Source organism: Hemitrygon akajei, chromosome 1 (genome assembly GCF_048418815.1).
Source record: "Hemitrygon akajei chromosome 1, sHemAka1.3, whole genome shotgun sequence".
NCBI classification, from domain to species: domain Eukaryota; kingdom Metazoa; phylum Chordata; class Chondrichthyes; order Myliobatiformes; family Dasyatidae; genus Hemitrygon; species Hemitrygon akajei.
In genome coordinates, this window is record NC_133124.1 from 216,301,259 (window position 1) to 216,323,879 (window position 22,621).

General features: G+C 50.3%; 1 protein-coding gene across 5 annotated transcripts in view; it reads right to left on the bottom strand.

Annotated features, from left to right (window-relative positions):
• The window catches only part of dock5 (dedicator of cytokinesis 5), a 205,164-nt gene that overhangs the window by 12,148 nt on the left and 170,395 nt on the right, over nucleotides 1-22,621 (bottom strand). For all 5 annotated transcript variants that reach the window (XM_073060921.1, XM_073060902.1, XM_073060912.1 and 2 more), the window contains 13 exons: nucleotides 22,237-22,393; nucleotides 20,340-20,380; nucleotides 19,236-19,326; nucleotides 16,349-16,468; nucleotides 15,728-15,817; nucleotides 15,065-15,169; nucleotides 13,777-13,918; nucleotides 11,482-11,563; nucleotides 8,078-8,162; nucleotides 6,755-6,841; nucleotides 2,512-2,688; nucleotides 1,731-1,814; nucleotides 778-915 (listed from right to left, as the gene is read on the bottom strand). In XM_073060921.1, the coding sequence (XP_072917022.1) occupies nucleotides 778-915; nucleotides 1,731-1,814; nucleotides 2,512-2,688; nucleotides 6,755-6,841; nucleotides 8,078-8,162; nucleotides 11,482-11,563; nucleotides 13,777-13,918; nucleotides 15,065-15,169; nucleotides 15,728-15,817; nucleotides 16,349-16,468; nucleotides 19,236-19,326; nucleotides 20,340-20,380; nucleotides 22,237-22,393 (1,399 nt within the window). The remainder of the gene's footprint in view (nucleotides 1-777; nucleotides 916-1,730; nucleotides 1,815-2,511; nucleotides 2,689-6,754; nucleotides 6,842-8,077; nucleotides 8,163-11,481; nucleotides 11,564-13,776; nucleotides 13,919-15,064; nucleotides 15,170-15,727; nucleotides 15,818-16,348; nucleotides 16,469-19,235; nucleotides 19,327-20,339; nucleotides 20,381-22,236; nucleotides 22,394-22,621) is intronic.

Genomic DNA, 22,621 nt, shown 5'->3' on the forward strand with positions numbered 1-22,621 from the left:
GACACCAGGCAGACAATCTCTGAAGAGTATTGATAACGGCCAGGGTCACCCATCTGGTAAAATCACTGCTCAGAAGAAGGCAATGGCAAACCACTTCTGTAGAAAAATTTGCCAAGAACGACCATGGTCATGGAAAGACCGTGATCACCTATGTCAAACCACATGGCACATAATGAACAACCTGCGTCCATCTGTTTGACACTCCACATCATATTTGTCAAACTCAAGGCCCGCGGTGGAATTATCTTTGGCCTGCGAGATAATATCTAATTACTATTAAAGCTGGCCCCAGTAATCGAAGCGCCTATGGCGTATGATATGGCTAATGCTGAGTTTATTCAGGTACCAGGTTTTCAGGGTTTTTAGTGTTTATTCGGCAGTCTTCTTCATAAGAAACGGAATTTGTAAAGTGAAACACTTTGTAGTTATAGCGGAGACTGAGACACATGAGAGCAGGCTGAAAAAACGGAGGCAATGAAAGCTGCGTTCGCACGCGTCCGACTGATCCGGCCCGCATGAAGCTGCATTTTGCTCAATCCGGCCTGTGACCTAAAATGAGTTTGACACCCCTGCTCTACATCATAAATAATTTTCGTTACTTTTGTTCCTTACAAATGCAACCAACGTTGTAATCAAATACTATCTTTGGAAATAGAATTGTGTTTCATTGGGGCTTAAGGAGCAGATTTTGGGTTGCCAGTCAGGTATTACCCGTGCCCTGCAGAGAGTGCCTGCAACCTGGAAGCTGGAAGTACAGAAAGCCTTCACACCGCTCACCAGGGTTATCACACCGTACAGCTTCTGAACTTTCTCCTTCAGCTCCCGGAAGCAGGACACGATCCAGTCGTGCAGTGGCCTCAGCTCCTCTGTTGATTTCTCCCCGTGAATTCGGATTCCTTCAGCCAGCAACGGGATCTGGGAAAGACGGACGCAATGCATCAGGATTTAAGGAACATTATGTTACCAGGTGAGAAGTGCCCCCCCCCCCCCACCTTTCCAGAGGAGATCCGGGAGAGTGGGAAAGGTAATGTCCGGGAGCAGACCAGCGGGCAAATGATGGCTGTGAATCAGGCCAACACAGCCTGTCCACACCTCACTAACTGTACGCCCTTGGAATGTGGGAGGAAACTGGAGTGCTGGAGGTAACTCATGCGTTTATGGGAAGAACGTACAAAGTACAAAGTAAATTTATTATCGAAGTACATCTATGTCACCATATACAACCCTGAGATTCGTTTCCTTGTGGGCGTACTCAATAAATCTGTAGAGTAATAAACAGAATCAGTTCCTTGCAGACGGTGTTGGGAATCAAACTCCAATGAGTGATCGCTGGCACTGGGAAGAGATTGCGCTAATATGTACCCCCCCCCCCCCCCCAACAGTCTGACGGAGAAGGTCAAGATTTGAGAATGAAAGCAAGAATGTTACGGACCTTGAATTCAACGGCCGTGATCTTCTGGGGTGTCAGTGGGCAGGGCAGAACTGGACTGTGACGAAGGTGTGGATGAAACTCGGCTGAAATTCCTGAAGGGCAGAATGGAAGAGGCAGGAAACGAGGAACCAATCCTCCGATGAGTAGTGTGAGCAGAGAGCTGGAGAGATCTGGGGCTGAGTAATGGGAGATGGACCAAATGGGACACCTTGGGCGATAGTGGCCAGATTGGGTACAAGAGCTTGACTGTGCGCTGTGTGACCTTATAAACTTGAAACGCCCAGAGACAGAAGCCCACCTGTAAGGCAATGAGTTGCTTCAGGGTGTCGATCTTCTCCTGGTCTTCAGGATGTTCCTGAATGTACTTGGGACTGAAGAAGGCCTACGGAATGAAGAAGAAACACTTGATAATGAGCATCACACACAAAATGTTGGAGGAACTCAGCAGGTCAGACAGCATCTATGGAGGAAAATAAATGTTTTGGGTCGAGACCCTTTATCAGGACCTGGAAGGAAGGGGGCAGAAGCCAGAATTAGAAGGTGGGAGGAGGTGGGGGGAGTACACACTGGCAGGTGATAGGTGAGACCAGGTGAGGGGGAAGTGGGTGGGGGAGAGGGATGCATTATAAAGCTGGGAGGTGATAGGTGGAAGAGGGAAAGGGCTGAAGAAGAAGGAATCTGATTGGAGGGGACAGTAGACCCTGCGGGAAAGGGAGGGAGGAGTGGGTAGGTGAGGAGAAGGGATGAGAGGGGGACCCAGAATGGGGAATGGAAAAGGGGTGGGGGGGGGGGGAAGAGGAGAATAATTAACAGAAGGAGAAATCAATGCTCCTGCCATCAGGTTTGGAGGCTATCCAGACAGAATGTGAGGAGTTGTTCATTTGGCCTCATTTTCAGCATCTGCAGAATTTTGTGGGTGGGTGAAACCTTCCTGAAACGGGTCAGGGTGAAGAGCAGAGGTCAGTCCCTCCTCAGCCCCAGAACATCGTACACCTCCCAGCAGCTTGAGAGTGGCGCAAACTCCCCCTCCCACCCCACACTCAGCGCGAAACTGGCCCGATTTTCCGCTGCTCGCCTACCTTCTCGTAGTTTGCGAACCCACCCATCACCGCTGCGTCGACGATGCCGTTGAGGAGCATGGAGAGGGGGTGGGCAGGCAGGGAACGGTCCCAGGCGTGCTGCTGCACCATGTTACTGATCTTCTCATTGGCCTGCTCCATGGTTTCGATGGCATTCCCCAGCGGGCTGATCTCCTCCTGTGTGCGGAGTGGGAAACGGCTCAGCTCCCCTTCCTCTCTCTTTTGTTTCCCTCCCTCCCATTACAAGGACATATTGTCATCGGAGAGAGCCCAGAGCAGGTTCACGAGGATGATTTGGGAATGAAGGGGTTAACATACGAGGATCGATTGGCTGCGTTGGTCCTGTACTCACTGGAATTCAGAAGAATGTGTGGGCGGAGGGTTGTGGATCTCATTGAAACCTACTGAATGCTGAAAGGACTAGATAGGGTGGGTGTGGAGAGGATGTTTCCTACGGTGGGGGCATCCAGAACTAAAGAGCACAGCCTCAAAATTGAGGGGCGACCCTTTAGTACAGAGGTAAGGAGGAATTTTTTTAGCCAGAGAGTGGTGACTCTGTGGAATGCCCTGTCACAGGCTGCGGGTATATTCAAAGCGGAAATTGATAGGTTCCTGATTGGTCGGGGCATCGAGGGATATGGTGAGAGGGAAGGTGTATGGGGTTGAGTTGGATCTGGGATCAGCCATGGAGTGGACTCGATGGCCCTAATTCTGCTCCTGTGTTTTGTGATCTTATGGTCTAAACACTGCATTCCATTTTGGAGGAACTTGCCTCGGGGGCCACTTTCCCCCCCGACATCAGCCAGACGCGCTGCTCAACTAAGGAGGCATCACACACGCAATACAGAGCAGTTACATCCCAGGAACAACTCCCCCATGGACGATCCCAAGCCCAGCTGTGAAAGGAGGAAGGACGGCCACGGAGCTAGTAATCCCATCCTGCAGAAACCCAGTACTACAGAAATGCCAACGGAAGCTCCGGGTGGAGAAGGTCTTCGAAGATGGGCTCCCTCTGGGAACAATTTGAAAGACAGAGGACGCTGGCGAGCTGCGGTCAACAGCTTTAGCCCCAGTGAGATTGATGGGCTTAAGAAGAGGAGGTGGTCTAGTGGCACAGTGGTTAGTCAGCACTACACTTTACAGTACAGGCGACCCAGGTTCAATTCCTGCGGCTGCCTATAAGGAGTTTGTATGTTCTCCCCGTGACTATGAGCGTTTCCTCCCACAGTCCAAAGACGCACTGGTTGGTAGGTTAATTGGTCATCGTAATTTGTCCTGTGATTAGACTAGGGTGAAATTGGCAGGTTGAAGGGACTACTCTGCACTGTATCTCAATAAATAAATAGACAGCAGAGGAACAGGCTCTTCGGCCCATCTTGTCTGTGCTGGTCGTGACACCAAATTAAACAAGACCTATCTGCCTGATGTGATCCATATCTTCCATTCCCTAAATTCTTCTTAAATGCCACTATTGTGTCTGTTCTACTAAGTGCAAGGTTATTGTCAGGGATGTACTTCCCCTGGGGATAAATCCCATGAAAATCAGCTTTTTGCTATAACAGCACAGGAACAGACAAAAATGAGTCAACATAAATTTATATTAAAATGAATTATACAAAACTTATAACAGAAAATGAACATGATGCTGCTACAAGTTGAGAGAGAGAGAGAGAGAGAGGGAAAAAAGAAAGGATCGGAGATAGTTTTTGGATTTCTCGAGTCAGTTCAGGAACCTGATGGCAGTAGTGAAGAAGCTGTTGTCGAATCTTGAGGTGGGGGTCGTGTTGGAAATCACTGTTTCTTCTAAAAGTACATTTTGTAAGATTTGTACTTTTTAACAAACTCGTGTGTTTTTCACAGTGTGCAGTGGTTCAGCCCCCACTCACTGGCAGAAAGCGGTACAGAAGCTAAACTAACGGTTTATCACCTTCCTAATTTTTCATTGGCTAAGTATTACCCAAGTGATGTGACTGTTTCAATTACGTAGCCTATTAACTAGCTCATTCCTATCTAAGAATTTCTTTATCTGATCTATAAAAGTGAGCTATTTTTCAGAGGTGCTATTTCGGCTCCTTTTTCTCTTGACTTGGCATTCTCCTCCCAGCAACGTTTCTCAGCTTCTTATTTAATTTGCTTAGTATTTCTGTGTTTGTAGTCTAAAATACACTGCAGTCTTGGAATTAAGACTGCTCGTCATTTATAACTCCCAGATCAGAAGATAAACAGTGGTTCAAGAGTCTTCAGGCGCCTGTAACTTCTGCCTGTTGGCAGCATCGAGAAAAGAGCATGGTTCAGATGGTAGCGTCTATGGAAATGAGTACAGTCGACGTTTCGAGCCGAGACCCTTCGGCAGGATCTTGGCCCGAAATGTCGTCCGTTCTTTTCCACAGATACTGCCTGGCTTGCCGAGTTCCTCCAGCACTTTGTGTGTGCTTCTTGGATTTCCAGCGTCTGCAGATTTTGTCTTGTCTGGAAGGTAACAGAGGTTACCTTCCTGAGATATCGTCTGGCGTAGATGTCCTGGATGGAGGGGTGAGCTGCCTCTGTGATGGAACTGGCTGAGCCCAGCACACACTGCAGACTTCGGTGATCCTGTACATTGGAGTTCCCACGCCAGGCTGTGATGCAGCCAGTCAGAATGCTTTCCACTGCACATCTGTAGAAGTTTCTCGGAGGTGTACACAGCCAGGAGATAAATGCCATAAAATCAACAAACTTAAGCTCACTCAAATTATACTTCACTTACATGCCAAAACAAATTAGTGCAGGCTGAGTGAGAGAAAAACAAATGTGATGTTCGGGGTTTTCGGGTCGGTTCAGGAGCTCTTGTTGAACCTTGAGGTGAGGGTCATCAGGCTCCTGAGACCACTGATTTTGTTTCTGTTGAACTCCTTGGAAGGAGATCTGTGTGAGGAATAATGTGCGCTGCTGATGTGGATATCCCACTAAACCAGGGGTTCCCGGCATTTTTCATGCCGTGGACTAAGCGAGGGGCCAGTGGACCCCTGCCCTAAGGTTTATTCTTGCCGCAGAGTGATGCAAGACGACCCTATTCCCTGTATACTCGGCCAGATTCTGCTGAATGCACCTACAACGGGGGTCAGCAGACCCCTCGGTTCACAGTAAGGTTCCATGCCGGGAAACCCCGATCTACAAGTCTGCAGATGATACCGGTTAGTGGATCATGTCACAAGTTACGATGAGCTGGATTACAGGAAGGAGGCAGACAGCTTAGTGAAATGCTGTCTCGATGACAAGAGAATGTGAACAAAATGACATTGACTTCAGAAAGGTAGTGGGGAGGGGGGGGCAGGGGTGGAGTCTCCGTCAGAGCTGAGGTTGACAGCTTCAAGATCCTAGGAGTGAACACCAAATAGCCTCTTCTGGCCGTAACCGCACTGTGGGTGTGCCTGCACCACCGGTTCAGGAAGGGCAACTGGGAATGGACAGTAAATGCTGGCGACGGCCACATCCCGTAAATGAAAAAAATTTTTTAAAACACACACGTGCCAAGAAAGCTCTACTTCCTCAGGAGGCTGAGGAAATTCAGCACCTTCCCGTCGACTCGGTTTTTCCCGATGCATCGATCCAGATGCGTCACAGCTTGGGACGGCAACTGCTCTGCCCACGACTGCTAGAAACTGCAGAGTTGTGGGCAGAGTTCAGCACGTCACGGGAGCCCCCCTCCCTTCCATGGACACTGTCAACACTGCTCGCTGCCTCAGCAAAGCACCCAGAATAATCAAAGACCCCCTCCCACCCTGGACAGTCCCTCTTCTCCCCACCCCATCGGGCAGAGGAAAGAAAAACTTCTTCACACAGAGAGTGGTGAATCTGTGGAATTCTCTGCCACAGGAAACAGTTGAGGCCGGTTCATTGGCTATATTTAAGAGGGAGTTAGATATGGCCCTTGTGGCTAAAGGGATCAGGGGGTATGGAGAGAAAGCAGGTACAGGGTTCTGAGTTGGATGATCATACTGAATGGCAGTGCAGGCTCGAAGGGCCGAATGGCCTACTCCTGCACCTATTTTCTATGTTTCTTTGAAACAACAGAGAGCACGCATAGCCAGGCTCAAGGACAGCTCCTACACCGCTAATACCAGACCCTCGTTCAATAAGTTGGACTGTTGGCCTCACAATCTACCTCGTTATGATCTTGCACTTTATTGTTTACCTGAACTGCGTTTTTTCAGCAGAACTTGGCAGTGAAAATCTGACGTTAAAATCAGAAGATAAAGCTTACCACTGTGGCAGTCTTCACCTCGAACCACTGCAGAATACCAGGGAACTTGTACACCGTGGTGTACGTCACTCGTTCAATCCACATAGTCTGTAAGGAAAGTCCAGTGTTTAGAGCGTCATAGAGCATTATAGCATAGAAACACACCCTTCAGCTCACCTGATCCACACCGACCTGACTTTCTGCCAGGTCCTATCAATCTACACCCAAACCACAGCCCTTCGTACCCCTCCCATCCATGTACCTATCCAACCTTCTCTTAAACATTACAACTGAACCACAATCACCACTTCCCCTGGCAGCTGGCTCCGCACTTGCATCACCCTCTGAGTGAAGACATTCCCCTCACGTCCCTCCTAAATATTTCACCTTTCACCTTTCACCCTATGACCTCTAGTTCCAGCCTCACCCAACCCGAGTGGAAAAAGCCTGCATGCATTTAACCTGATTATACCCCTGATAATTTTATATACCTCAAAGATTTCCTCTCATTCTCCTATGCTCCAGGGAATAAAGTTCTAAACTATTCAACCTTTCCTTCGAACTCAAAGTTCAAAGTACATTTATTATCAAAGGATATAAACAGCATACTGTCTTCTTGCAGGCAGCCACAAAACAAAGAAACGGCACAGAACCCATTTAAAGCAGAGGTTCCCAATCTTTTTATGCCTTGGACCAAAACCGTTAAGCAAGGGGTCCATGGACGCCAGGTTGGGAACCCTTGCTTTAAAGAAAACCCTTCACAACAAAGACTATTAAAAGTGCAAAAAAAAAACAAATCACGCAAACAACAAAAACAAAACATCAACCACAGAACCCCCAAAAGTGAGTCTACAGCCACGAGCTGGCGAGGCGAGCGAAGCCGGCCCAGGAGCCATTGGCTGCGGCCGCGGCCGCGGAGTCACTCAGTTCAGCGCTGTGTCGATGGCTGCAGGCCACAGCCGCAGATCCAGTTCTGTGCCGAAACGCCTCGACCCAATTGTGCAGATCGTAAAGCACGTTCAGGTCCTCGAGTCCCAGCAACATCCTTGTAAATTTTCTCTGCAACCTTTCGAGATGGCCCCTTGTCCTGACAAGGTGGACAAATCTAACTCAACTTCTCAGGGGCTCGTTTCTGCCAGCCACAAGGACAAACAATGGGATGAACTCTCAAACTGCAGGGATTCTCGATTTGTATCGTCAGCACCAAAGGGTGAAGTTAATGGTTATATGGGATCAGTCAGGAAGAATGAGGTTTGTTTATTCCCAGTTTAACAAATGTCATGTAGAAGGGGCGAGCAGCTTGTAAGAATGTGCTGCCACTCAAGACCAGCTCCTCTGTCTTACCGCAAACTCGTTGTCAGGATCCTTCTCTCCTTGGTGGAACGGTCGGGAGTACTGGAACTGCTGAACCTCGTTGGCTCGGTAGAAGCTGTAGAGAGTGAAATAAGCTGAAGGTGAGTCTCACAGACCGTGGGCCTGAGCTCAGCCGTTCTCTGATGACGGCTTTGGAAGATCCACAGTATACCCCTTTCCCCTCGCTCTGCAGTAATGGTTAATCATAGAACACGGACACAGCCCTGTCCGTCATGGCCAAGCCTTCCCCTTGTGACAGCATCTGCAAGAGGTGCTGCCTCAAGAAGGCAGAATCTATCATCAAGGACCCCCACCATCCGAGCCGTACCATCTTCTCACTGCTACCATCAGGCAGGAGATGCAGAAGCCTGAAGTCCCAAATCTTCAGCTTCGGGGACAATTACTTTCCTACAACTACCTGCCCCTGGACCACAGCCCTCCATTACCCCTCCCATCCGTATACCCATCCAAACTTCTCTTAAACGTTATAATCAGACCCATGGCCACCACCTATGCTGGCAGCTTCTTCCCCACTCGCACCACCCTTTGAGTGAAGAAGTTGCCCGCTTACATATTTCACCACTCATCCTTAACTTGTGACCTGCTACACCCACTTGTTAATACAAAGATCGGATCAGCCAATCATGTGGCAGCAACTCAGTGCATAAAAGCATGTAGACACGGTCAAGAGGTTCAGTTGTTGTTCAGACCAAACATCAGAACAGGGAAGAAGTGTGATCTAAGTGACCTTGACCGTGGAATGATTGTTGGTGCCAGATGGGGTGGTTTGAGTATCTCAGAAACTGCTGATCTCCTGAGATTTTCATGCAGAACATCCTTTAAGTCAGGGCAAGAAAGGTTATGGAGAGAAGACAGGGAAACGGGGTTGAGAGAGAAACGGATCAGCCATAATCAAATGCTGGAGCAGACTCGATGGTCCAAATGGGCTAATTCTGTTCCTATGTCTCATAGTCTTTAGAATTTACAGAGCATGGTGCGCAAAACAAAAACAAAGAACACTCAGTGAGTGGCAGTTCTGTGGGCAAAAATGCCTTGTTAATGAGAGAGGCCAGAGGAGAACGGCCAGACAGGTTCAAGCTGACAAGAAGGCAACAGTAACTCAAATAACCACACGTTACAACGGTGGCGTGCAGAAGAGCTTCTCTGAATGAACAACACGTCAAACCTTGAAGTGGACGGGCTACAGCAGCAGAAGACCATGAACATACACTCAGTGGCCACTTTATTAGGTATAGGAGGTAGATAATGAAGTGGTCACTGTGTGTATGTCTCGTCCTTTCCCTTCTTTGCACTTCCTCCACTTTCCTGAACATTACCTAAGACAGGCTTCTATCCCATAAGACATAGGAATGGAATTAGGACATTCGGCCCATTGAGTCTGTTCTGTCATTCCACCATGGCTGATTTATTACCCCTCTCAATCCCATTTTCCTGCCTTCTCCCTGTGTAATCTTTGATCCCTGACTAATCAAGAACCTATCATCCTCCACTTTAAAGACTGCCAATAACTTGGGCCTCCACAGTTGTCTGTGGTGATGGTTCCCACAGATTCACCGCCCTCTGGCTAAAGAAATTCCTCCTCATCTCCGTTCTCAAGAGATGCCCTTGTATTCTGAGGCTGTGCCCTCTGGTCCTAGACTCACCCACTATAGGAAACATCCCCTCCACATCGTTCAGTACCTCAATCACCGGTAGGACCAGCTTGTGTTACTTCCCCGGCCATCTGGTCTGCATTGTTCTGAAGCAGTGAATTATAGTCACCGAGAAAGGCACTTCAGCCCACCAAATAGATGCTGACCATCCATTGTGTTGGTACAGCGCTGCAAGGGACCTTTGTGCATTACTAATCGAGTTAGCAATGAGAAGCCTAATGAAACTAATGCCTTCTATTGGTTTACTGAGATACGTTGTGGGCCGGGCCCTTCCAGCCCTCTGAGCCCACCACCCAGTAAACCCCAACTTAACCCTAGTCTAATCACGGGACAATTTACAATGACCAACTAACCTACCGACCAGTACTGTACATCTTTGGATGGTGGGAGGACACCCAAGCGGTCATGGGAGAACGAACAAACTCCTTACAGAGAGCACTGGAATTGGACCAGGGTTGATGGAACTGTAAAGAGTTGTGCTGACCACTGTGCCTACACAATGTCCGTATCCCTCTGGACTCTGCACGTTGGAGAATGTTGAAGGGACCATCGAAGACAGCTCTGCTATACCTGTCTCCACCACTGCTCCTGCTGCCCCATTCCAGTCACCCACCTCTCCCTGTGTAAAATATCTGTGAACTTACCTCTTCTCACCCTCAATGCATGCCCCCTACTAGTAGACATTTCGACCCCCGGATAAAGATACTGGCTGTCTACTCTATCTAATCTCTCCACCTTCCCATCAACTGCCCCCAGATTCCGGCACTCAGCCACAGACAGTCGACAGTGGAGAGTTAGCCCGCGTTTGGGACGCTGGGTGGGAGCTGGAGCACCAGATCACAGGAGGAACATGCAAGCTCCACGTGGACAGGACCAGAGGTCAGCATCAAACCTGGATCACCAGAATCAGGAGGCAGTGACTCTACTTGCTACATCTCTGTGTCGTTTGAACTAAGGTTCACTTATGCACCTCCCAGTGTTAGAGAGTATTTTGCCTTATGAGCCTGATTGACGTTTTGAGGAAGCGACCAAACAATCTGATGAAGGCAGAGCAGAGGACGTGTTCAACAAGGTTCCCCCTGGCAGGTTCATTGAGAAAGTCGGGGGGCACAGGATCCAGGGAAACCTGGCTATGTGGATTCAGAAAGTCGGGGGGTCACAGGATCCAGGGAAACCTGGCTATGTGGATTCAGAAAGTCGGGGTCACAGGACCCAGGTAAACTTGGCTGCACGGACTCAGAACTGCAGCAAGAGGGTGGTAGTAGATGAACTGTATTCTGCCTGGAGGTCCGTGACTAGTCCTGGATCTGTCCTGGAAACCCTGCTCTTGGCCATGGATCATGGTCGCCCACGTCATACGACATGGCACATAATGATGCTGAGATGAGGAAGTGGAAGGGTGGGTGGGTTATTAAGTTTGCAAGTGACACGAAGGTTGGTGATGTTGTGGAAGTGTGGAAGGTTGTCATTGGTTACAATGGGACATCGACAGGATGCAGAGCTGGGCAGAGAAGTGGCAGATGGAGTTCAGTCCGGGTAAGTGTGAAGTGATTCACTTTGGAAGGTTGAAATTGATGGCAGAGTACAAAGCTAATGACAGGAGTCTTAGCAGTGTGGAGGAAGGGTATGGGATCCACGTCCATAGATCATGGGGAGTGCTGGGAGATCAAGGTGAAAATACACCGATGTCTAAGTAACGACAGATGTATAAAGTCCACTTACTTTAGGATCTGCTCTGGAACGGGCTTGTCCTTGTACTGTAATGGGAGATCGAGAACCGGCTTCACAGTGAAGCACTGGACATCTGAGCACTGGGGTCAAGGACCAGAACCGTGTCTGAACGTAACGCGATCCACCTCAATCTGTAACTCCACCCCTTCGACTTTCTCTCTGCCCCTCTCCCCGACGAGGGACACAGCACTGGGAGATCTACTACTGACCTTGGGGCACGAGTTCCAATCCCCTGGTGTCAAACGGGTAGAATAAGACCGGCTTTATCTGTCATGCATATCAAAACATACCGTGAAACATACTGTTCACGTTAACGAGCAACACAGTCCAAGGATGTGCCGGAGGCAGCCCGCAGGTGCCCCATCCTTCCAGCACCAGTACAGCATGCCCACAACTTACCAACTCTAATCCGCATGTCTCTGGAACGTCAGAGGAAGCCCGCGTGGTCACAGGGAGAATGTACAAACTCCTTACAGACAGCGGTGGGAAATGAACCCCATTTGTTGGCCAAATACCGTTAAAAAGCTCTTAATGCACAGCACTGTGCAAAACTCTTAGGCACATATATAGTACAGAGCTCGGGTGCCGAAGACTTTGCACAGCACTGTAGTAATTTTATGTGTTGCACTGTACTGCTGTTGCAAAAAAAACAAACACATTTGTGAGTGATGAAAAACCTGATCCTGATATGGGTCTCTATTGCGGACTGAGAGTGGGAAGGGGGCAGGGAGAGGGGAATCGTGGTTGGGAAAAGGGGAAGGGAGCGGGAAGCACCAGAGAGACATTCTATAATGATCAATAAACCAATAGTCTGAAATCAAATGACCTTGCTTGGTGCCTCAGGGCTGGGTGTGTCTGCACCACCCCACCCCTGGCACTCCCTCTCTGCCACCCGTCCCGCATCCCTCCTGCGGCACTCCACCCTCGCCATTCCCAACATCCTCAACAGAGTTACAAACTTGCTCTCCGCTTCACGTTGACAAACACAGTACTGTACAAAAGCCTTAGGCACCCTCACTATATATCTGGGCCTAAGACCTTCGCACGGTACTGTACCTGTCTCAACCACTTCCTCTGGCAGCCCATTCTGTATACTTACCACCCTCTGGGTGAAGATGTTGCCCCCAGGGGTTCCTATTCAATCCTTTCCTCCCCACCTTAATCAATTCCTTGAACAGTTCAGAATCAGAATCAGGTTTATTAATGATGAGACATGTTGTGAAATTTGCCGTTTCACAAACAAGGCCCCCTAATCTGATAGTTACAGAGTCACAGAGTACAGAAAGATAGATAGATAGATAGATAGATACTTTATTCATCCCCATGGGGAAATTCAACTTTTTTCCAATGTCCCATACACTTGTTGTAGCAAAACTATTTACATACAATACTTAACTCAGTAAAAAAATATGATATGCATCTAAATCACTATCTCAAAAAGCATTAATAATAGCTTTTAAAAAGTTCTTAAGTCCTGGCGGTAGAATTGTAAAGCCTAATGGCATTGGGGAGTATTGACCTCTTCATCCTGTCTGAGGAGCATTGCATCGATAGTAACCTGTCGCTGAAACTGCTTCTCTGTCTCTGGATGGTGCTATGTAGAGGATGTTCAGAGTTATCCATAATTGACCGTAGCCTACTCAGTGCCCTTCGCTCAGCTACTGATGTTAAACTCTCCAGTACTTTGCCCACGACAGAGCCCCCTGGCCCACTTTGTCCATGCCAGCCATTGTCCTACCTGTACTGATCCCATTTTCCATAGACGGACTGAGCCGGTGATTCTAGAGCAGGGGATCCCAACTGTTTTTTATCCCATGGACCAATACCCTGAAGCAAGGGATCTGTGGATCCCTGTTCTAGATGCTTCTGAAGTATCTAGGAGCAGAATTAGGCCATTTGACCCATCGAGTCTGCTCCGCCATTCCACCAGGGCTGATTTGTTATCCCTCTCTCCATTTTCCAGGCTGTCAAAAGTTACAGGGAGAAGGAACTCCTGCCTTCATCCCCTTGACCTTTAATGCCCTTACTAATCAAGGACCTATCAATCTTCATTTTTAATATACACATTGATTTGTCCTCTACAGCTGTCTGCGGCAAGGAATTCTACAGATTCGGCTCCCTTTGGCTAAAGAAATTCCTCCCCATCTCTGTTCTAAAGGGATGTCATTGTACTCTGAGGCTGTGGCCTTGCTTCCTGTGAATGAGACACACCCTTTCCCCGTCTCAGCTCTGCGGACAAACCCCCCCTGCCATCAGCCCCCTCCCAGTCACACGGATGAAGGATACACTGCTGGGGCGAGTTCCTCAGCTGCTCGCTGGGCGGGGATGTACTGGTCATCTTCTCTGCGTTGGGGAACTGTGTGGCCAGCTTCAGTCGGAAGTCCTCATAACGTTCGTACTCCTTCCCCCGGTAAATGAACATCTTGTTCTGGTGAGGAGAGAGAAGTGGGAACAATGTCCGAGGGGGGAATGGACGGATGGCCGGGGTCCCTTTGCAGCCAGCCAATCAGCTCACCTCACGCATTGCTGTGCTCACAGGGATTGGGTCACAACCTGTCAGTCAACGGGGGTCCCAGTGAGGTAAAGGTGGAGGCGGGGAGCTACAGAGGGTCTCCAAGCCAAGAATAGCCATGTTCTGGGGAGGGGGAATGAAGGAAGGGAGAGAGGGGGATTAGAGAGGGGAGGGAGAGGGGGGTGAGGGGCAGAGGGAGTGGAGGGAAGGAGAGAGATGGGTAGAGGTGTGGGTTGGGAAGAGGTGGAGAGTGGAGTGGAGAGGTGGGGAGGCAGGTGTGGGGAGGGAAGGAGAGAGGTGGGGTTCGAGAGGAGGGGAGTTATGGGGAAGGGAGGTGTGGGGAGGGGTGTGGGGAAGGGAGGGGTGGGGAGGGAAGGAGAGAGGAGGGGATGGAATGGAGGGCAGATGTGGGGAAGGGAGGTGAAGGGAGAGGAGGGGTGGGGAGGAGAGGTGTGGGGAGTGGTGTGGAGAGGGGTGTGGGGAAGGGTGGGGAGGGAAGGAGAGAGGTGGGGATGGAATGGAGGGCAGATGTGGGGAAGGGAGGTGAAGGGAGAGGAGGGGTGGGGAGGAGAGGTGTGGGGAGTGGTGTGGAGAGGGGTGTGGGGAAGGGAAGGGTGGGGAGGGAAGGAGAGAGGAGGGGATGGAATGGAGGGCAGATGTGGGGAAGGGAGGTGAAGGGAGAGGAGGGGTGGGGAGGGGAGGTGTGGGGAGTGGTGTGGAGAGGGGAGAGGAGGGGAAGGGAGAAGAGGGGTGGGGAGGGAAGGAGAGAGGTGGGGATGGAGTGCAGGGGAGGTGCGGGGAAGGGAGGGGTGGAGGGGTGTGGAGAAGGGAGAAGAGGGGTGGGGAGGTGAAGGGAGAGGAGGGGTGGGGAGAGGAGGGGTGGGGAGGGGAGGTGTGGGGAGTGGTGTGGAGAAGGGAGAGGAGGGGAAGGGAGAAGAGGGGTGGGGAGGGAAGGAGAGAGGTGGGGATGGAGTGCAGGGGAGGTGCGGGGAAGGGAGGGGTGGAGAGGGGTGTGGAGAAGGGAGAAGAGGGGTGGGGAGCAGGGGACCAGGTTGGACTCACCCGCAGGAAGGAGGGGAACCCCTGTCCATAAAAGCCGACGGCGAAGTACTCAGGAGGGGGTCTCATCGCCTGCATGATGTTCTCGTAAAAGTTCGCCTGCTGCTTCTGCGACCCAAGGTCAGAGGTCAGAATGGGCGAGGCCCAGACCACAGTGGCACTATCTACATCCCACACCATGCCCCCCTCCCCACGACTAGCTCCCTTCATGCCCTCCGTCGACCCCCAAGGACCATCTCCACACCCCTCCATCTCCCCCCACCCACCAGTGTCTCCTCTGGTCTGTCTCCCCGCTCCCATCTCCCTGGGTCTATCTCAGCACTGCCGTCTCATCGGGTCCATCTGCTCAGGACCTTCTCCCAGGTTCTGTCTGAGTAGCCCCATTCTCTCAACATCATCCACCCAGGAGGGTCTCCCCGCTACCTCCTCCCAGGTTCTGTCTCCCATGTTCCCTCTCCTCGTCCACTACCTCCTCCCAGGTTCTGTCTCCCCGGTTCCCTCTCCTCGTCCACTACCTCCTCCCAGGTTCTGTCTCCCCGGTTCCCTCTCCTCGTCCACTACTTCCTCCCCGGTTCTGTCTCCCCGGTTCCCTCTCCTTGTCCGTTACCCCCCCCCCCCCCAGGTTCTGTCTCCTCACCCCGTCCTGTCGGCCCCCCGTCAACTCACCAGGAGGTGGCTCAGCTCCTCATATTCGAAGACCTCGTTCTCGTACATGGCGGCGAGCTCCTTGCTCAGCCTGATGGCACTCTCCCACATCTGCAAGCGGAGCCATTGAACAGGGGTCAGTGGTTTTGGCCCCAATGCCCTGCCCTTCACTGCTGGGGTCACACACTGGGTCAGAGGTCACACAGCAGGTCAACGGTCACATGTTGAGTCAGAGGTCACACAGCAGGTCAACAGTCACACATTGGGTCAGAGGTCACACAGCAGGTCAACAGTCACACATTGGGTCATGTGGTCCACTTCTGAGCTGCCCACTCTTGGCCTCCCCACACCCAGTGTTCGGCAATGGTCAGTCTCAGGGTCCTCAGCCCCTCGGGCACCCCGGCTGCAGGCTACAAACACCAACCTCCCCCACCCCCCCCCCCCCCCGACCCCTTACACCAGCAAACAGGTCCCAGGTCAACAAAGATACGTTACGGGGTTACTGTGTGGGGTCAGACTGGGGTGTGGTACATCAAGGGGGTGTCAGGGGTCACAGCAAGTCGGTCCTGGAGCGAGGACCGCCCCAAACACTGAGGACGCTGAGCGCCAGTCCCGGAAGCGAGGGACTTCCCGAGCACTGACCTTGCCCCTGTCGAAGTAGTGGATGATCTCCTGGTACAGCTTCTCCTTCAGCTCACGGTTGGTCAGGACCTGGTAGTCCTCCCTGTGGATGAGGTGAGCAGCGCAGGGCTGGTCGGACCACTGTGGGCGAGAGAGCACAGCAAGGCTGAGCTGAGGGATCGTTATGGCGTCCGTGAGTAGGCCATTCAGCCCCTCTAGCCTGTCCTTCAACCACCAGATCCTGGCTGATCTGCAATCCAACCACCTCGTAATCCCACACGCCTCACTACCGCTCCCTCTGAGCTGTGCAGGTGCGTGGCCGCACAGTAACCGAAAAGCTCTCGTGCACGGAGCCTTCGTTGCCTCGCAGGTGGAATTTTATTTTATATAATGTTAATTTTAAAGAGCTGTGCAGTTTCCAGGCTGTGTAAAAACTTGCTGCTCAGATGAACGGTTGGTCTGCGCAGCTGTTAGAAAATCAGAGGGAACATTGGCCCTCGTCGGGAATATATTCTTCCTCCGGCTGAAAGTATTTTCGGGTATTGAAACACCAAAGACCGAGAATGGAAAAGGCTACAGGAAGTGGTGGATACAGTCCAGTCCATCACAGGCAAAACCCTCCCCACCTTTGAGCGCATCCATAAGGAGCAGCCATCTTCAGGGACCCCAGCACCCAGATCATCCTCTCTTCTCACCGCTAACATCAGCAAGGAGGTACAGGAGCCTCACGTCCCACACCACCAGGTTCAAGAATAGTTCAACCATCAGACTCCTAAACCAACGCAGATAACTTCACTCACCTCAGCTCCGAACTGAAGCACAACCTGAGGACTCACCTTCAAGGACTCTACAACTCATCTTCTCAGTATTATTTATTTACTAGTATTTTTGTCTGTCTCCTTTTTCACTTTGATTAGTGTCATACAGTCATAGAAAGCTACAGCACAGAAACAGGCTCTTCAGCCCATCTAGTCTGTGCTGAACCATTTAATCTGCCTACGTACCAGGACCATAAGCTTTCCATACCCCTACCATCCATGTACTTATCTAAACTTCTCTTAAACACTGAAATCAAGCTCACGTGCACCACACGCACTGGCTGGCAACTTCCACACTCTCACCCCCCCCCCCCCCGTTTCCCCTCAAACTCTTCACCTTTCACCCTTAACCCATGACCTCTAGTTGTGGTCCCACCCAACCTCAGTGGAGGAAGCCTGCTTGCATTTACCCTATCTATAAACCCTCATAATTTTATAAACCTCTATCAAATCTCTCAGTCTTCTATGATCCAGGGAACACAGTCCTAACCTACTCAAGCTTCCCTTCTAACTCACACCCTCCAGGCTTGGCCGCGGCCTTGTGAATTTTCTCTGAGCTCTTTCAATCTTATTTACACAATTTGTTGTCTGGTTGTTTGTCAGTCTTTGTTTGTGTAAACAGATTTTATTGTATTTCTTTGTTCTACCTTGAATGCCCGCGAGAAAATGAATCCCGGGGTAGTGTCTGTCGACATTTACGTACTTTGATCATAAATTCTGTTGCCCTTGGGAGAAGGGAATTCCGGAGATCCACAGGGTTGTTGAGGAATAACCATGGACGCAGGTCCTTTGTCCGCTTTGTCCATGTTGACCCCTGGCTGGTCGCACTTGGCCCATACCCTTTAAATGTCCACCCCAGTGACCCCCCAGCAAAGCTGATCACCCCAAACCTAATCACGGGACAATTTACAATGACCAATTAGCCCTCCTGGTACATCCTTGGACTAGGGGAGGGAAATGGAGGACTTGAAGAAAACACAGGCGTTCATGCGGAGGCTTCTCATAATTTTGTATCAAATCTCCTCTCGTTCTACGCTCCAGGGAATAAACTCCTAACCTACTCAACCTTTCCCTATATCTCAGGTTCCCAAGACCGTCAGCACCCGTGTCAATTTCCTCTGCACCCTTTCAACCTCATAGATATCGTTCCTGTAGATCAGTGACCAGAACTACAGGAAAGATACCAATAACCTGATTCCGATACGGGTCTCTGCGGTGGACAGAGAGTGGGAAGGGGGCAGGGAGAGGGGAATCATGGTTGGGAAAAGGGGAAGGGAGCAGGAAGAACCAGAGAGACATTCGGTAATGATCAACAAACCAATTGTTTGGAATTAAATGACCTTGCCTGGTGTCTCAGGCTGGGTGGGCTGAAATAGTTGCCGCAAGAGGACACAGGTTTAAGGTGCTGGGGAGCAGGTACAGAGGATATGTCAAGGGGTAAGCTTTTTACACAGAGAGTGGTGAGTGCGTGGAATGGACTGCTGGCAACGGTGGTGGAGGCGGATACGATAGGGTCTTTTAAGAGACTTTTGGATAGGAACATGGAGCTTAGAAAAATAGAGGGCTATAGTAAGCCTAGTAATTTCTGAGGTAGGGGCATGTTCGGCACAACTTTGTGGGCCGAAGGGCCTGTATTGTGCTGTAGGTTTTCCATGTTTCTCATTCCCAACATCCTTTGCTCCTGCCAGATTTACAAACTTGCTCTCTGCTCCTCGTGACAAATACAGTACTGTGCAAAAGTCTTAGGGACCCTAGCTATACATACACAACTTGTGCACATACTAGCAATCTTATTATGTAATTGACACAGTTAGTGTTCCAACATGGCAACATGCACTCAGCTCAGACGTGAGTTTATCAGTCGGAATCAGTGATATTAAACGTGATTCTGATTCTCTCTGAGGGATCCGGGCAGCTCTGTCACCTCCGACTGATTAACTCACGCTGAGCTGAGTGCATTTCCATGTTACACTGACTGTTCTATTCATTATAAATTGCTATGATTGCACATTTGGGTGGAGACGTAACGTAAAGATTTTGACTCCTTGTGCACGTGAAGGATGTAAGGTTCAATTCAATTCGGTTCTTACCTGGAGCAACTCCGCGTGGAGGAGCAACGTGTAGGCAGCTTCGGTGTAATTCTCACAGTCGCGATGCAGATCCCGCAGTTTGTACAGGTACCTGACGGCAGCAACGCAGAGAGAAGTGAACCCACTGCACACCGTTTCCAATTACCATGTCCAGTCCCTGTCATCATCTCAAAGTTCAGAGTAAATGTATTATTGAAGCACATACATATCACCCTATACAACCCTGAAATCATTCAATAAACCCTATAACCATAATAGAATCAATGAAAGACTGCATCCAGTTTGGGCGTTCAACCAGACTGCAAATAACAACAAATACAAAAGAAACAAAAATAGTCAATAAATAAGCGATAAATGTCAGAACGTGAGATGAAGAGTCCTTGAAATTGGGTCCATAGACTGTGGGAACATTTCAATGATGGGGCGAGTGAAGTTTTCCCCCTTTTGATTCAGAAGCCTGATGGTTGAGGGGTAGTAACTGTTTCTGACCCTGGTGGTGCGAGTCCTGAGGCTCCCGTACCTCCCTCCTGATGGCAGCAGCGAGAAAGGACCACGACCTGGGTGACGGGGGTCCCTGAAGATGGATGCTGATCGGACTGCAGCTTGCTCTCTGCAGATCCACTGACCTCAACCTCTCTTTCCCTTACACCCCCTTGCCCCACATCCTCAGAACCTGTAACTCCTCCCCTCAGCCACTCGCTTGCCCCCTGCGTCCTCAGAGTCTGGTACTCGCTCTGCTGAGTTTTCCTTCATTCAGCTAACCAGAGTGAAATGACTTGAAGTACCTGTTTCCTTCTCCACAGATGCCGCCCGACCTGGCAAGTGTTTCCAGCACCTTTGACATTTATCACATGTTTAAGGCATTTGTCTTTTATATAATGAGCCACACCACCAGGTTCAGGGACCAGCTTGGATAACTTCACCCAGCTGAGCACCAGGCTGATTTGGAAAGGGCGGGCGTTGCCGTACAGTTGTATCTGATAAAGTGGCCACTGAGTGCGTGCCATTCACCCAGTGAGCTTCAAGCAAACAAGGAATTTCAACCGCACACTTTCTGGAACTTTCTGGAAACACGGTCAACACCAGGAATGAGGACCTTCCTACCTGATGTAGATGTCCTCCCGCTTCTTCTCCTTGTAGAAATTCTGGGGGTGGGGGAGAGAGAGAGAGAGAGAGAGAGAGAGAGAGGTGAACAACAGTCACCTGTATGGACGGTGTGAAAGCAAACTTTTCACTGTACCCGATACCGTTAACGCAGGCGCGGAGTCAGAATGACAACGGGTGTAACAGGATTAAAAACCTTATTGCTCAGTCGTGGATTATTGAGTCGCCCCACTCTAGGAAGGATGTCCAGGCTTTGGAGAGGGCGCAGAATGCATCTACCAGGATGCTCCCTGGGTCAGAGGGCACGTGAGGCTGGATAAACATGGGTTGTTTTCTCTGGAGCGGCAGAGGCTGAGGGGAGGTCTGATGGAGCTTTATAATTATGAGAGGCACAGACAGAGTGAACAGGGAGTATCTGTTTCTCAGGGTGGGTATGTCTAATACCAGAGGGCATGCATTGATGGTGAGGGGGGGAGGTTCAAGGGGGATGTGAGGGGTAAGTTTTTTACTCAAAGCGTGGTGGATGCCTGGTGTGGGGTAGAGGCAAATACATTCAAGACTTTTAAGAGATGTTTGGATAGGCACATGGGTGTGAGGAAGATGGGGGTATGTGGACATGTTGTAGGTAGGAGGGATCAGTGTTTGGGTGTCTTTGATTTGTTTTTTTAGCTGGTTCGGTACAATATTGTGGGCCCAATGGCCTCTTCCTGTGCTGTAATGTCTATGGTCTATGTTCTATGTTAGTAATGGCACACGTTGGGCAACGTAACTGTGTGGGAGGGACAAACCGGGTCAGCCGAAAACAAAAAGCACGTACACTCAAAAGACCGTGTGAGAAGTGAGCCCTCCGTGCATCGGAGGCCCAATCGATTCACCTCATGGACAGCTGGCCACTTGCCACCATCTCTCAATCGATCCGATACGGGTCAGATACATACGACAATAACAATCCATTCCCAGTTCACAATCCACCTCGTTATGAGCTTGCACCTTATTGTCTACCTGCACCGAGCTTTCTCCGTGACTGTTACACTTTATCCTGCATTGCTATTGGTTTATCTGGCGCTGTGTAACGATACGATCCGTATGGATGGCACACGGAACAAAGATTTCCACTGTACTCCATACATTTGATAATAATGACAACCAGAGTTTGGAGAAACTTGGAGTACCGGAGGCCGAGGGGAGGTCTGATAGAGGTTCACAAGATTATGAGAAGCGTGCATAGAGTGGACAGACAGTATCTTTTCCCCAGAGTTGAAATGTCTAATACCAGAGGGCGTGCAGTTAAGGTGAGAGGAGGCAGGTTCAAAGGGGATTTGGGGAGCAAGTTGTTTTTTTCCACACAGAGAGTGGTAGGTGTCACGAATGTGGTGGAGGCAGAAACGTTATGGACTTTTAAGAGCCGTTTAGATTTATTGATTGATTGAAATACAACACGGAACAGGTGCTTCTGGCCCTTTTCACTCACAGAACTGACGGTGAGCTCACCAGCATGTTCACACTCACCAGGAGGTTCACACACCGGCACATTCACACTCACCAGCAGGTTCACACTCACTGGCACGTTCACACTCACTGGCACGTTCAAACACTGGCACATTCACACAGACCAGGAGGTTCACAATCACTGGCACATTCACACTCACCAGCAGGTTCACACTCACTGGCACGTTCACACTCACTGGCACGTTCAAACACTGGCACATTCACACACACCAGGAGGTTCACAATCACTGGCACATTCACACTCACTGGCACGTTCACACTCACTGGCACGTTCAAACACTGGCACATTCACACACACCAGGAGGTTCACAATCACTGGCACATTCACACACACCAGGAGGTTCACAATCACTGGCACATTCACACTCGCCGGCAGGTTCACACTCACCAGCACGTTGACGGTGCAGCTCATCTGGTTCTCTTTGCTTTCATCGTGCATGATGGTCCTGTAGTCGAGCAGGTTCTCCAGCAGGCTGGTCACCAGCAGGACGAAGGCTTCTCCCGACGCCGCCAGGTACTTGTGCTTTCGGCAGTGCTCCAACAGGCTGGCAGCAAAAGGAACCGGGTTACCTCAGCAGTTGGTCCTCTGAGGGAGGGGTGCCATGGGTCAGGTCCAACCCGGGCTAGAGCCATGGACCCAGGGGGCGTAAGAAAGATCAGTCCCGTGGGTTCCTTTCAAACATATGCCCCCTAGCTTTGCTTCCCTGGCTGTGTGAATTCACCCTGTCTTTGCCCCTCATGATTTTATACACCTTTAGAAGGTCACCCCTCAG